General features: G+C 39.0%; 1 protein-coding gene across 7 annotated transcripts in view; it reads left to right on the top strand.

Annotated features, from left to right (window-relative positions):
- BICD1 (BICD cargo adaptor 1) overlaps nucleotides 1-13,946 on the top strand; it is a 133,744-nt gene that overhangs the window by 79,742 nt on the left and 40,056 nt on the right. For all 7 annotated transcript variants that reach the window (XM_081331438.1, XM_081331437.1, XM_081331435.1 and 4 more), the window contains 2 exons: nucleotides 3,161-4,252; nucleotides 9,058-9,209. In XM_081331438.1, the coding sequence (XP_081187564.1) occupies nucleotides 3,161-4,252; nucleotides 9,058-9,209 (1,244 nt within the window). The remainder of the gene's footprint in view (nucleotides 1-3,160; nucleotides 4,253-9,057; nucleotides 9,210-13,946) is intronic.

Raw genomic sequence — 13,946 nt, 5'->3', positions numbered from 1 at the left:
TAGTACAAGACAAACAGCAGTTCCCAAAGCAAGGCAAATGTCATGAGTCAAAGCTGGAGGAATATAATCCAAAACAAACAATTGTTTCTAGCAAAGACTAACTCCACAGGTTCTTCTTAAGTTACTCCCCTCCAGGTGTTCCTTGTGAGAAGGGGTGGGGCAATCTCCTCCTCAGTAGACTTGCAGCCCTTCTCTGGGCATGCCTATGCTCCACTCTCCTTGTCCTTGGATCAGTGGAGTAGGCAGCTGTTCCTCATCATAGGGGATTAATTGCTTGTCAACACTGCCCTCAGCAGCCACTCCTCCCCTGTGTCTGTGCAGGCAGGCAGCTCTCTGCCTTGTCCACCACCTCCCCCAATGCCTGAGAGGCCCAGGATTGCATCACCCACAGCCCCTGGTGTGCCTTCCTTGTCAGCTGCTCCCATTTCCAACTCTTCCTCTGAATCCGCCTCTAAGGAGGCCATGGCACCCATCTAACATAAAAATAAACATAAAAATAAAAAAATAATCCAGCTGGATTGAGCCAAGGTCCACCTAAGCCTAGCATTTGTTTTTTACAATGGCCAGTTGGAGACATACCTTCTCCCACACTTATTTCCTGCAGCTGGAATTTAGAGGCAGGTTGTTCCCAACCCAAGGGGCCCCAAGAATTGCTGGCACTGCCTCCCTCTGCAGTAGTTGTAGCTTCCGAAATGCTCTTCAAGAGTAGCCCCATGAAGGCCACATTGCAACAGGCGAGTGTGAGATGAGGAGGGCTTAAGCCACTGAGCATGTATTACAGTGGGTCATTTCATTTGTATTAATGTCACATTTGCATCTTAATACTTTATGACTTTATGCTTAATACCTCCCCATTCATTTGGGAAAGGCAAGGGAGGTCCCTTGCAGGTTGTAAACCCAACTGAATTGACAAATGTCCAAGTTATTGCTTCCTGATGCTGCCTAAGATCATTGCTGGCCTTGCTTTGTTAACTGGGAGAAGACAATTGTTATATTGCCCTCTATCTCCATCTGAATGGGTGACCCTGCTTCAACAGAAGAGCTCATTTACCTCCTATTTGACAGAGTTTTTGACCAGTGTTGTCTTGTTTTTCTGATGTTCTTTGAAGAACTTGATTGTCTTTCTAATGAAATACTTTATGAGTCTATTTTGCACTACAATACAATTTATCTTGTCCCATCTTTTGCCCTTCTACTTTTTGCCCCATCATTTACATTACTAAGTAAAGGATTTTCAGTGCCTCCAGTCCTGTGAACCAATGATAGTTTATGTTTTCCTTCTGTAGCAATGTATAAATTGTGATGCTGAGAGTGTTGTGAAATTAATCCCAAGCATCCTTTTCTTCCATATGGAGTGAATTGGAAAAAGATCTCTATTTGGTGTGGGAACAGCAGGCTAAGAATCCAGGGTTCCTGGCATAACAGGTTGCCTTGTATAGATATTCAGTTTAGTGGCAATTGCTATGTCTTATGTTAATGCATTCCTCAAGTTAATTCCTTCTTCCAGTCAGCTTCGTTGGATGACTTGTGGTCTCAGTATTTGTACAGGGAAAGAAAAAAAAAATTCTTTCCATTGATTTTCTCCATACTGTGTACAATTCCCTATACCTTGAACATGCAGCCCTTCAATAACCATTTTGCAAACCTAAAAACACTCGATCATATTTTTTTTCTTGTACACAAAGGGCCCAATCCCTCTACTCACTTTGGTTGCCCTTTTTTTTAGATTTTTTCCAGCACCGTTTTATCTTACAATCAGAATTGTACATCAGATCCTAGAGATAGATATAGCACAGATTTTTTAACAGCATCTATCATGTTGGTTGTTTGATTTTCAATCCCTTTCTTAGGATTGGCTTCCCAGATTTTACAGATGCTGCATACTAAGTTGTCATTATGAGATTGCAACAGGATATAAATCCAACCAGTCAATCTTCAGCTGTGCTTTAATTATATTTCCATTAAATGTTTTCATAAATTATTTTTTATGCATCAAGAGATTTGAAATAGTAATGACTACACTGCAGCAAACTAATTAAGTTTGGTTTCGTTATTACTCATCAAGCAAGCTAAAACATTTACATTTAAAATGATTGATTTTAGTCAGTGTGTTTTATGGTTAAATTGTTAGAAGATTTTTTTTAGATGCACTAAAATATGCATTTGAAACTGTACATTGAAGTTTTTCAGGTTTAGAAAAATTATAGGCAGTGTTTGATACCCCTTAGTCTCATTTTAATAGCTGACTATATTCATGAGGAAGTATATATTTGCTTTGTTGCTGATCAGCTGCAAAGCGGTTGCTGCAACATTAGATGCTTTATGACAGTGTTGGTAAAACTTGAATTGAAGTCCACCCATCTTCAAGTTGCCAAGACTGAGAAACCTTGCTTTATGATAAGGACAAAGCAGTAATAAAACAGACATACCGCTCAAGCTATTTCTATTATCTTAAAGTTACTGTAAATGTTTACATTTTTTTCAGACGATAGAAAAGCGATTCAGGTTTTATTTATTTATTTAAAAGACTCACATAGACTTAATATTTTATACACAGTCAACTTGTCTGCCGAGTGGCATTTGAAATAGTGCATTTGATAAAGCTTGGATTATTTTAGCTGTATGCAGTTGATTAGGAAATACGACTCAATTAGGAGGAACATGCTTCTTGAACTGTGCAGCAATCCATGCACAGATACAGGTAATCCTTGATTTACAACCACAGTTGGGACCAGAATTGCTGTTGCTAAGCAAGGCAGTTGTTAAGTGAGTCAGACTACCTTTCTTTGCCATGGTTTTAAAGTGAATCATGCGGTGATTAAACAAAGCTGGCTTCCCCCATTGACTTTGCTTGTCAGAAACCAGCTAGAAAGATTGCAAATAGCAACCAGATAATCTTGAAATGCTGCAACCCTCCTAAATACATGCTCATTGCCAAGAACCCAAATTTCACGTGACTATGGGAATGTGGTGACAGTCTGAGTGCAAGGATCAATTATAGGTTACTTTTTTCAGTGCCGTTGTAACTTCAAATGATGATTACGTCAAGGATACTTGCACTGTATAAGGTTCCGCTGTTAAACTGCACCTTTAATTGTAGAGCCCTTGTACCCCAGTTCCTTTCTGGAGATATTTATATCCTTTTTCTGGGCTATTGCAGGTGGAGCGCGAGAAAGCTATTCTGCTGGCAAATCTTCAGGAATCTCAGACCCAGCTGGAACACACCAAAGGGGCCCTCACCGAGCAGCACGAACGGGTCCACAGGCTCACTGAACATGTCAACGCAATGAGGGGACTGCAAAGCCACAAAGAGCTGAAAGACGTGGATTTTGAGAAAGGCCGGGATTCTGGGGAAGAAACCCATGATTATGAAGTGGACATAAATGGCTTAGAGATCCTAGAGTGTAAATACAAGGTAGCTGTTACCGAGGTGATAGACCTCAAAGCCGAAATCAAAGCCTTAAAAGAGAAGTATAATAAATGTGTTGAAAGCTACACTGAAGAAAAGGACAAGTATGAGAGCAAGATCCAAATCTACGATGAGCAGGTATCCGGCTTAGAAAAGTCAACGAAGGAAAGCCACGAGAAAATGATGCAGATGGAGAAGGAGCTGCAAAGGATTACAGGCGTTGCCAACGAGAACCACAACACCCTCAATGCCGCTCAGGATGAGCTGGTGACTTTCAGTGAAGAGCTTGCTCAGCTCTATCACCATGTCTGTCTCTGCAACAATGAGACGCCCAATAGGGTTATGCTGGACTACTACAGGCAAAGCCGAGTTACTAGAAGCGGGAGCTTGAAGGGGCCTGATGATCCAAGAGGACTTCTATCTCCCCGCCTTGCCAGAAGAGCAACGGTGCTGCCTGTCGAAGCCAGGGTGCCAACCGAACAGGGTTCAAAAGAGAGCACTGAAGCCAATAAAGAGCCAAGTCCAACAAAGACCCCCACCATTTCTCCTGTCATTACAGCCCCTCCTTCCTCCCCGGTTTCCGACACCAGTGACATTCGGAAAGAGCCGATGAATATTTACAACCTCAATGCCATAATACGGGACCAAATCAAGCACTTGCAGAAAGCGGTAGACCGGTCACTGCAGCTGTCCCGGCAGCGCGCAGCGGCCCGTGAACTGGCACCTATGATTGATAAGGACAAGGAGGCTTTGATGGAAGAAATAATGAAATTAAAGTCCCTGCTGAGTACAAAACGGGAGCAGATAGCAACCCTCAGGGCAGTGTTGAAAGCCAACAAACAGGTAATTTGGAAACTGTAATGTCCTTTTTATAATTTGGTATGTAATTTATGGATTTTTAAAATTGCTTAAAGAGCGATTTTACAGTTGACTTTACAATTGTTTATTTTTGAGCTTTTGTGAAATTAAACAGTGGAATATTTTTAGGTTTGTATGAAGTCCCAAAAGACAAGAAACAGGTACATTTTGCTAATTACATTTCAAATCAACTTGGATTAAATTTTTACCCTTGTTCTGATACTGTTAGAAAATTCTGATCTGGTTTCAAGCTGGATCATGAAAGAAATGCACTGGATGAGCTGCTTGAAAAGAAAGTACAGGTAGTCCTTCACTTATGACCACAAATGAGCCCAAAACCTCTGTTGCCAAATGAAACATTTGTTAAGTGAAACTTGCCTCATTTTACGACTTTTCTTGTTACAGTTTTTAAGTGAATCACTGCATGGTTGTTAAGTGAATCTAGCTTCCCCATTGATTTTGTTTGTTAGAAAGTTGCAAAAAGATGATCACATGACCCAGGGACACTGCAACCATTATAAATATGAGTCAGTTGCCAAGCATCTGTATTTTGATCACGTGATCACGGGGATGTTGCAATGGTCATAAGTGTGAAAAATAGCCATAAGTCACTTTTTCAGTGCCACTGTAACTTTAAATGGTCACTAAATGAACTGTTGTAAATCAAGGATTACCTATACTTTATTTGATAGCATAGAGTTCAGCAATTGAGATAGCTACAAATTTGTGGTATTGGGACTGGTAATATTACAGGAAAATTGGTCCTTTGTGAGGTTTGTGAATGTGTCATCTGAAATCTTTATTCTGGTGGACGTGCAACTCCAGTGGAGGAATCTGTCCTTATCTCCCTTTTGTGTATGTCTATGTGCTGAAGTTGGGGTGACACGTTTATATATCCAGGAAAGCTCTGTTGGAAGAATCAGGTCCGGTTCCAAACTGGGAAAAAGACACTGAAAAATAAAATGGAGGACTTTGTGTTTGAGATGCTTGTTCCTTGTGAAATGTATTTTGGCCTGTGTTTGAGTGTGCCCTTTTCGTATTCTAAGTATTGTTGCCTGACTCCCATTGTGGCTGGGAGGTCATGTCCTTGGAGCTGGATGGGGAATGTAGATTTTAGGAGTCTCTGTTTTTCTAATCCCATCACCTCCAGCCTTCTGTGGGAGCTGTGGCTGAAGGCATTTTGCTTATGAACAGGCCCCCCAAAATTTCCATTTCTAGAGACTTCAGGCTTCTGCTTGAAGCTGTTTCTTTTATTTCTGCCTTTAAGAACATGTTTCTCCTCTTCTCCTTTAGGGGGAAATTTAATATTCTGCCTTTTTTAATATTCCCTCAAATATTTCATTCTCTAGGGGGAAGGAGCTTCCCATCTGGTTGCTATTCTTTGTGAGACAGATGATTTTATCAGTTTCAGCCTGGCTGAACTTATCTGGCTGTTAATTATCAGCTGAAAGACGTTTAAGAGATTCTCACACCATTATTTCTTCTTCTATCTTGTATCTTGTATGTTCTGGCTTCAGGTGAGGCTGTGAGTTTCATGAATAGAGAGGGTAGCAGGGATGCTATATGAATATGACATTTCATCCTACAATGTTATTTAACGAAGTTCCTGATTATGGGACTGTTCATATTTAAAAGATCTATCAGCCTGACCTCAATACCTGGGAAGATTCTGGAAAAGATAATCAAACAATGAATCAGAAAACACCTAGAGGCAAACAAAGTCATTACTAAAAGCCAACACGGGTTTGTCAAAAACAGATCATGCCAGACAAGTCTTATTACATTCTTTAGTAAAGTGACAAAATTCTTCTAGTGGACCAGACAAATGCTGTGGATATAATTTACTTGGACTTCAGTAAGGCATTTGATAAAGTAGATTACAACCTACTACTTGATAAGACATAAAAATGTGGGTTAGACAGCAACACCACCAGATGGATTCCTGGTTGGCTGACCAGCAGTACTCAGCGTGTGGTCCTCAATGGAACCGCATCTACATGGAGGGAAGTGTGTAGTGGGGTGCCCCAGGGCTCTGTTCTGGGCCCAGTGCTCTTCAACATCTTCATCAACGATTTGGATGAGGGGATAGATGGGGAACTCATCTAATTTGCAGATGGCACCAAACTGGCAGGAATAGCCAACACTGCAGAAAACAGGCGACAGACTTGAACACTGGGCGCTATCTAACAAAATGAAATTCAATGGTGAAAAAAGTAAGGTTCTACATTTGGGCAAGAAAAACCAAATCTACAGGTATAGTAAAGGGGGTGCCTTGCTCAATAGTAGTAACTGTGAGAGTGATCTTGGAGTCCTAGTGGACAATCACTTAAATATGAGCCAACAGTGTGCTGCAGCTGCCAAAAAAGCCAACACAGTGCTAGGCTGCATTAACAGAGAGATAGAATCAAGATCACGTGAAGTATTAATACCACTTTACAATGCCTTGGTAAGGCCACACTTGGAATACTGCATCCAGTTTTGGTCACCATGATGTAAAAAAGATGTTGAGACTCTAGAAAGAGTACAGAGAAGAGCAACAAGGATGATTAGGAGACTGGAGGCTAAAACATATAAGGAATGGTTGCTGGAATTGGGTATGTCTAGTTTAATGAAGAGAAGGATGAGGGGGGACATGATAGCAGTGTTCCAATATCTCAGGGGCTACCACAAAGAAGAGGGAGTCAAGCTATTCTCCAAAGCACCTGAAGGCAGGACAAGAAGCAATGGATGGAAACTAGTCAAGGAGAGAAGCAACCTAGAACTAAGGAGAAACTTCCTGACAGTTAGACCAATTAATCAGTGGAACAACCCACCTTCAGAAGCGGTGAATGCTCCAACACTGGAAGTTTTTAAGAAGAGACTGGACAGCCATTTTTCCGAAATGGTATAGGGTTTCCTGCCTGAGCAGGGGGTTGGACTAGATGACCTCCAAGGTCCCTTCCAACATCATCATCATCATCATCATCATCATCATCATCATTATCATTATTATTATTATTATTATTATTATTATTATTATTATTATTATTATTAATTTCAGAAATTAGAGGTCTATAGTTTAGATATTTTAAGATATTGTGACACTTTTTGATTTGTTAATATGTCATGGATACTTGATTTTTGAAATATATCCTGTATGTTTGTTGAGACATTTCTCAGGAACATTATATTAATTTCCAATATGAAAATAAAATGTGGATGTTAAAATTGAAAAGATAGCATATATTCCAGCCAAATCTACTATTCTATGATTAACTGGAAAAAAAATTCAGTTTTATATCTGGTTTATATCTGGTTTAGTATCTCCTAGATAAAAAAGGAGGTTGCTAACTACCAGAGATAGTTGATAATTAAGTGCCTGTTAAGAGTGATTTAAGCAAAGCTTGAATTGTGGCCTTCTATATAACATTATCCTTTTGTAGCATCTATATATTTCCTCATGTCCTTAGAGCAGGGGTCTTCAAACTTGGCCCTTTTATGACTTGTGGACTTCAACTCCCAGAATTCCTCAGCTAGCGTTCCTGGCTGAGGAATTCTGGGAGTTGAAATCCACAAGTCATAAAAGGGCCAAGTTTGAAGAACCCTGCCTTAGAGTAAGGAACCAGAAAGTATGGGAATTGAGGAACTGGTTTTGCAATGGCATGTGCATTTTGCAATGATATGTGCTGGAACGGTAGTGTGGAAAGTTGTGGTAAGAACATGAATGAGTGTGAACAGGAACAAGGAACTGGCTCAATTGCCATTATGACCCCAGGGGTCATGCACTTCTGTGTTTAAGGTATAAAACAGTGGAACTGAAAAGGGATAAAACATTTCAGAAAGCATATAACTGACTTTTTCCTGTATTACCCAATATTGTCCTAATCCCATAATTATGAAGGCCTAAATACATGCTACCACTACATGGACATACCTCAACCCAGCACATTAGCACATATCAGGTATTGAATGTTGGTGTAATTTTTACAATATAAATAAAGGTTTCCATAAATCAGACTTCCAGCCTGGTGCACTTCAGATGTGTTGGGAAAGAAGGCTAACTTAAAATCATCTTCGTTTTAACTATAGTATATATCCTTCAAATTCTCCATTCCAATACATAAAATATTTTCTTAAAATCTTCTACTATAATCTCATGTTTCTAAAAAGGTTCTTCTATTTGAAATTCCTAAACTTTATTTTCCCTCCCAACCTTTTAATCTCTTAATGAAGAAGAAAAGAAGGGGATTTTCTTGACATTTGTCTCCTTCTAAATCAGTGTTTTTCAAACTTGACAACTTTAAAATGTGTGAGTTTCAACTCCCAGCATTCCTTACCCAGCATGCTGAGGTATTCTGGGAGTTGAAGCAGTGGTGGATTCAGCCGGTTCGTACCAGTTCGGCAGAACCGGTGGCTATTTTTTTGTTGCCCAGGCCCAGAACGGACGTCCGGAAGTGGCATCCACACAGAGAACCAGTTGTTCACATATTTGAATCCCACCACTGCGTTGAAGTCCATACATATTAAGGTTGTCAAGTTTGGAAAACACAGTTCTATATTGTTCAGTTGAGGAAGTCTTCTTTCTTTCTTTTAGGCACTTCATGATTAGTTATTATAGATTTACCTTTCTTTTCAGCCAAGAAGAAAATTCCAAGTTATCCTTTGAGTTCAATCTCGTACTTGTATCAACCAGATGAAAATAAATGCATATGTTTTACAATAAATGCATAAACCTGGAAGAATCCAGAATGATTTCAACAGCAAGCTTTTATTCTTTGCTTGGTGACATAAGATATGTCTCTTTGTTTTAGACAGCAGAAGTGGCCCTGGCCAACCTGAAAAATAAATACGAGAATGAGAAAGGCATGGTAACAGAAACGATGACTAAACTGCGCAACGAATTAAAAGCTTTGAAAGAAGATGCAGCAACCTTCTCATCCTTGAGAGCCATGTTTGCAACCAGGTACAGAAACTAATTGTTAAGACAGGAGTTTAGCTTATTAAGCAGGAGTTTAGGTTTGGCTTGGTGCAGACAAAGAGGAAAAGACCAGTCACTCTCAGTCACACTTTTATTCAGATCTGAACAAAAGTGGGTCCTCCCATAAAACTGGAAGGGCCTAGAATGATTTCAACAGTAAGCTTTTATTCTCCTAGCAATAAGTATTCAAGCATATTCTTCTAAGAACTGTGGTTTTTGTTAGTCTTCTCCATACTCAGGACACATGGTTCCCATTTCAGCCAATTCAACAGAATCCTGGAGAACAAAATGGAGGGAACAGGCACTTGAATTAGGGGTGCTGACTTACAAGCTCTCTGTGTATGCAATACCACTCCGTGGGAGCAGTTTTTCTATGACATAATTTTATCAAGTGTTTTATATTCCTAGCAGTATTCAAGCCATTGTCTCAGCCAACTATTCTCCAGGGGTTCAGGCAAGGGTTGATTTTAACTTTATCTGCAGAAAAATTCTCCAGAACAATCAGTTCCTAATTATGTATTAGCTCTATATATCTGCATCCCTAAATAATTTGTCCATGAGATTCTGATCTGTTCATAGTATTAATTTGTGAAGGTACAGTAAAGTCAGTAAGCATGCTTCCTTTCGCTCCTATTCTTTTTTTTAAAAAAAATAGAATATAATAATAATAATAATAATAATAATAATAATAATAATAATAATAATAATAATAATAATAATAATAATAATAATAATTATTATTATTATTATTATTATTATTATTATTATTTTAAAAAGTTGGAAGGGACCTTGGAGGTCTTCTAGTCCAACCCCTGCGCAGGCAGGAAACCCTATACTAGGGATCCCCAACCACCAGTCCATGGACTGGTACCGGGCCACGGCATGCAATCCCATTTCTGGGATGCAGACAGCGAAACCAAGCCCCCTCTGGTCTATGGAAAATGGTTCCTGGTGCCCAAAAGGTTGGGGACCTCTGCCCTATACCATTTCCGACAAACGGTTGTCCAATCTCTTCTTGAAAACTTCCAATGTTGGGGCATTCACAACTTCTGGAGGCACTGATTAATTGTTCTGTCAGGAAATTTCTCCTTAATTCTAGGTTGCTTCTCTCCTTGATTAGTTTCCATCCGTTGCTTCTTGTCCTGCCTTCAGGTGCTTTGGAGAATAGCTTGACTCCCTCTTCTTTGTGGCGCCCCTGAGATATTGGAACATTGCTATCATGTCACCCCAGTCCTTCTCTTCATTAAACTAGACATACAGTATCCAATTCCAGCAGCCGTTCTCATATAAAGAGTCTCAACATCTTTTTTTACATCATGGTGACCAAAACTGGATGCAGTATTCCAAGTGTGGCCTTACCAAGGCCACACTTATTTATTTAAAAGGATAAAAATGAGCATAACGTGGACTGGTGAAGCTGATAAGAAAAGAAAGTGGACTTCAAGATATATCGACAATGGGGAAAAAATCACTTAAGAATACACTAGCAATTGGAAATTATCCAAGAATTATTTTATTAAAGCTAACAAGTTACAGTGAGTCTCTGTTCTCCAGCTATCAAGAGAGAAGAACACCAATCAAACTCTTACAAAGAGTGGTAGAGATTTAAGTTGAGTGTAGTACACATTTCACCATTGACCAATAATTATTTTAGCCCTGATAAGGAAGACAGTTAAGAGTACAAAGGAATCTGACTGCCCCTGTGTGAGAACACTTTGTTATGCAGAATACTTAGCCTGTGGGAACCAATTAAGCTGATGGTTATTCTAATCTAACACTCTCCCACTTTGAATAGGGGAAGTTGTAAACACACAGATAGGTGCATAGAAACAAGAAAGATATCCTCCACAATATTTACATTTTAGGATTTTGTAGTTTAGAAGGAAGACAAAGCAGATAACTTTTTAAAAAATCCTCTAAAATGTCAACTTTTTTTTTAACCTGATACTTTATCAAATTAAGTATTTTTTTTAAAAAAATGTTATTTCTTTTCTTGGTTCATTGTTAACTTTAAACAGGCTTTAGGAGCACCATATGGCAGCTCATAAAAGAAGTCCCTTCAATTTGCTTTTGGTGAAAGGAAGTAATAAAAAATGTAGATTAAGCATCTAGAAGCAGTGCTTTTTTTGTAAAAAAAAAAAAAAGATGCCGGAACTCTCACAGGGTTTATAGGTCATAAAACCCGTCTTGCCTACCCTACAAGGTTTATCTTTGTAGTTGGAAAAAAAACAACCCTTCAATTTTTAGTGTATCTAAAAAACTAGGATTTTGTTCAAGGTAAGTTAATACTATTAATGTTACCATGCACTGTGTGGCTTTAAATTACAAGAAGGCATTTTATTAATCTTTTGGGACATTTTATCACTGGCATACCCTTTTAGTTTAATGAGTGGAAATGTCAGCTTTTTATGTGGAATGAAATTGGCCCAATAAAACAAAATTTGGTTGCTTGTAAAAGATTGAATTATTTTTAAGAAGTTGTCAAACAAGTTGGAAAAATTTACATTTGGAGTTTAATATGGATAGTGACTTGCAACAAATTAAAGTTGAAACTTTGTCAGTGAACAGATTACTATTAATTTACCTTTAAGTTAAACCCAATTTAATAAATAGATCTGATTAAACCTTATACTGTAGGTCTACCTTTACATCTGACCAATACATAATTAATGTATATTATTATTATTAATAATAATACCTCCAAATCACAAGATATTGCTTTATTCTTATTCTTCCCCTCTGCAGTTTGAATATAAAATGTAAAAGACTAAAAAGAGATTTTCGTAGACATCCCAGCCTTTGAACTACCCAAGGAACTGAAACAGTAACGTTTCGCTGTCCGGCAAGCTTCTACGCCAGCCACCTTTCTTTCCTCTCGCTTTGCCTCTTTTTAACCTGGCACCTTCTGTAAGGGAAGGCAAAAGGCTTGCTCACCCTCTCTTGAAAGATGGCCTCCATGTTTATGTGTCTCCCATCGGCTTCCACACCACATGGTCCGACCCAGCCAATTAAGCCTCGCTCTGGCTCTGGTGTTCTGGTGCCTCATGGCTCCTCCTAGAGGAGGCAGACAGCGCCGGAGGGGACCCCGCTCGCACCGTACCACCAGCGGGGCATTTTCAAAAACAAAGGAGGATAGTAAGGAAAACAATAGAAAAAGAACCCAACTCTGGAAAATCCGTCGAAAAAAGGTGCCGGAACTCTGTTCCGGTGTGTCCTATGACTAAAAAAAGGCCCTGTCTAGAAGAAATCTTTTACTTATACTATTTAATACAATTTTCCAAAATCTGTTGATTCTGTATGTTGCATGTACAAAACTACCATTCTTATTTCCCATTGGTTTTATTTTATAATCTCTTGCTTATATTAGCCATTAAAACATTTGTAGAATTAAGTCTGAGCCCTTGATAAATAATGGTGTCAGACTCCACTTAAATGCAGCATAATGTGATTTTCTAAAACTTGGCTTATATACAATATATATTTCGGTAAGCAAAGAGAAAAAAAAATCAGTAAAATTACAGATGCTTCACTCAGTGACTGAAACAATAACCCAGTATGTGACTCTCTGGAAAAATACTGTTTTGATCTAGATAATTTCTGTTCCAATTTGTAAATGATGATTACATCAAGCATCAAGGTAATTTTTTTAAAAAAGAAACAGTCATCTTCCTACCCTGAAAACAGCCCATGTAAATGTAGCAGCGGAAGTCACTTTTAAAGTAAGAAATATAGTAGCAGCAAAAGCAAATGAAAGGAAAGTGCTTTCAGTAGCTAGCTGGTTTATGAATACAATAAAGCATGAAAAATACTTTTAAATAACAGAATAATAGAAATAACTCAAAATAGAAATAAAAATAAATAGAAATAGTGTAAAATACCTATAGGTTTCATTTCATAATTGCATTTCAGAATAGATCTTTTTAAGCATTTTGTATACCCATGTCTTGTTTTGAGAAGCACCTCTTGTTGTGTCTTGTCTATTCTGGTAGTTTCTGACATATTGCAGAAGCTAATGTCTATCAGAACAATTCTTTGACCTTTAAGTTCTGTTTTGAGATGGTCTTGTATATTCTATATTCATAAATGTTAATACTTTCATATTAATACGTGGCACAGAGGGAGAGGAGAAGGCTAAACGCTTATTAGTCACTATATATAATATAGAATACCATATTGGTAGAAACATGACAAGGTGTTAAGAGTACAGGATCGGCAATTCCATGGCTAAGCACCATGGTCACTAAGTGAAGCATCATGTGACAGCAACAGACTTATGATCTCATGTGTCGCGTCGAGCGACCGATCAGGGTTCCGGCCTCAACTCTTAGAGCCCCGTAACAGGGGTGAGAATTTAGAGGGACCCTCGCAAGGGTGAACACCTTGAACATTGAAGGATTTGCCCTTTGCCACCGACCCGGTGTGCCGGACGTTCCGACGGTCACACTCGGGAACTGCGATAGCGCAGGAACAGAATCCTAGGACAAACTGAGGCACCAACACGAGTTTGTTCAAGGTGAGAGAGCACAGAGTGCCCGGGGTGGATGGTGTTGCCCCCCGAACAGCTTTGCACAGCACTCTTTTATTGAGCAGTTTCACCAGGGAGGGGGAAGTACACACATGAGGAATTAACATATGGAAGGTCATAGGAAAACATAGCTCATTGCATACAACTGCTAATGAAGAGGGCAAAGGTCATCACAGGAAGCAATAAAGCATAACTTA

Source organism: Vipera berus, assembly GCF_964194415.1.
Source record: "Vipera berus genome assembly, chromosome: 6".
NCBI classification, from domain to species: domain Eukaryota; kingdom Metazoa; phylum Chordata; class Lepidosauria; order Squamata; family Viperidae; genus Vipera; species Vipera berus.
The sequence above is the reverse complement of the archived record's forward strand: the minus strand, read 5'-3'. Positions and strand labels throughout refer to the sequence as shown.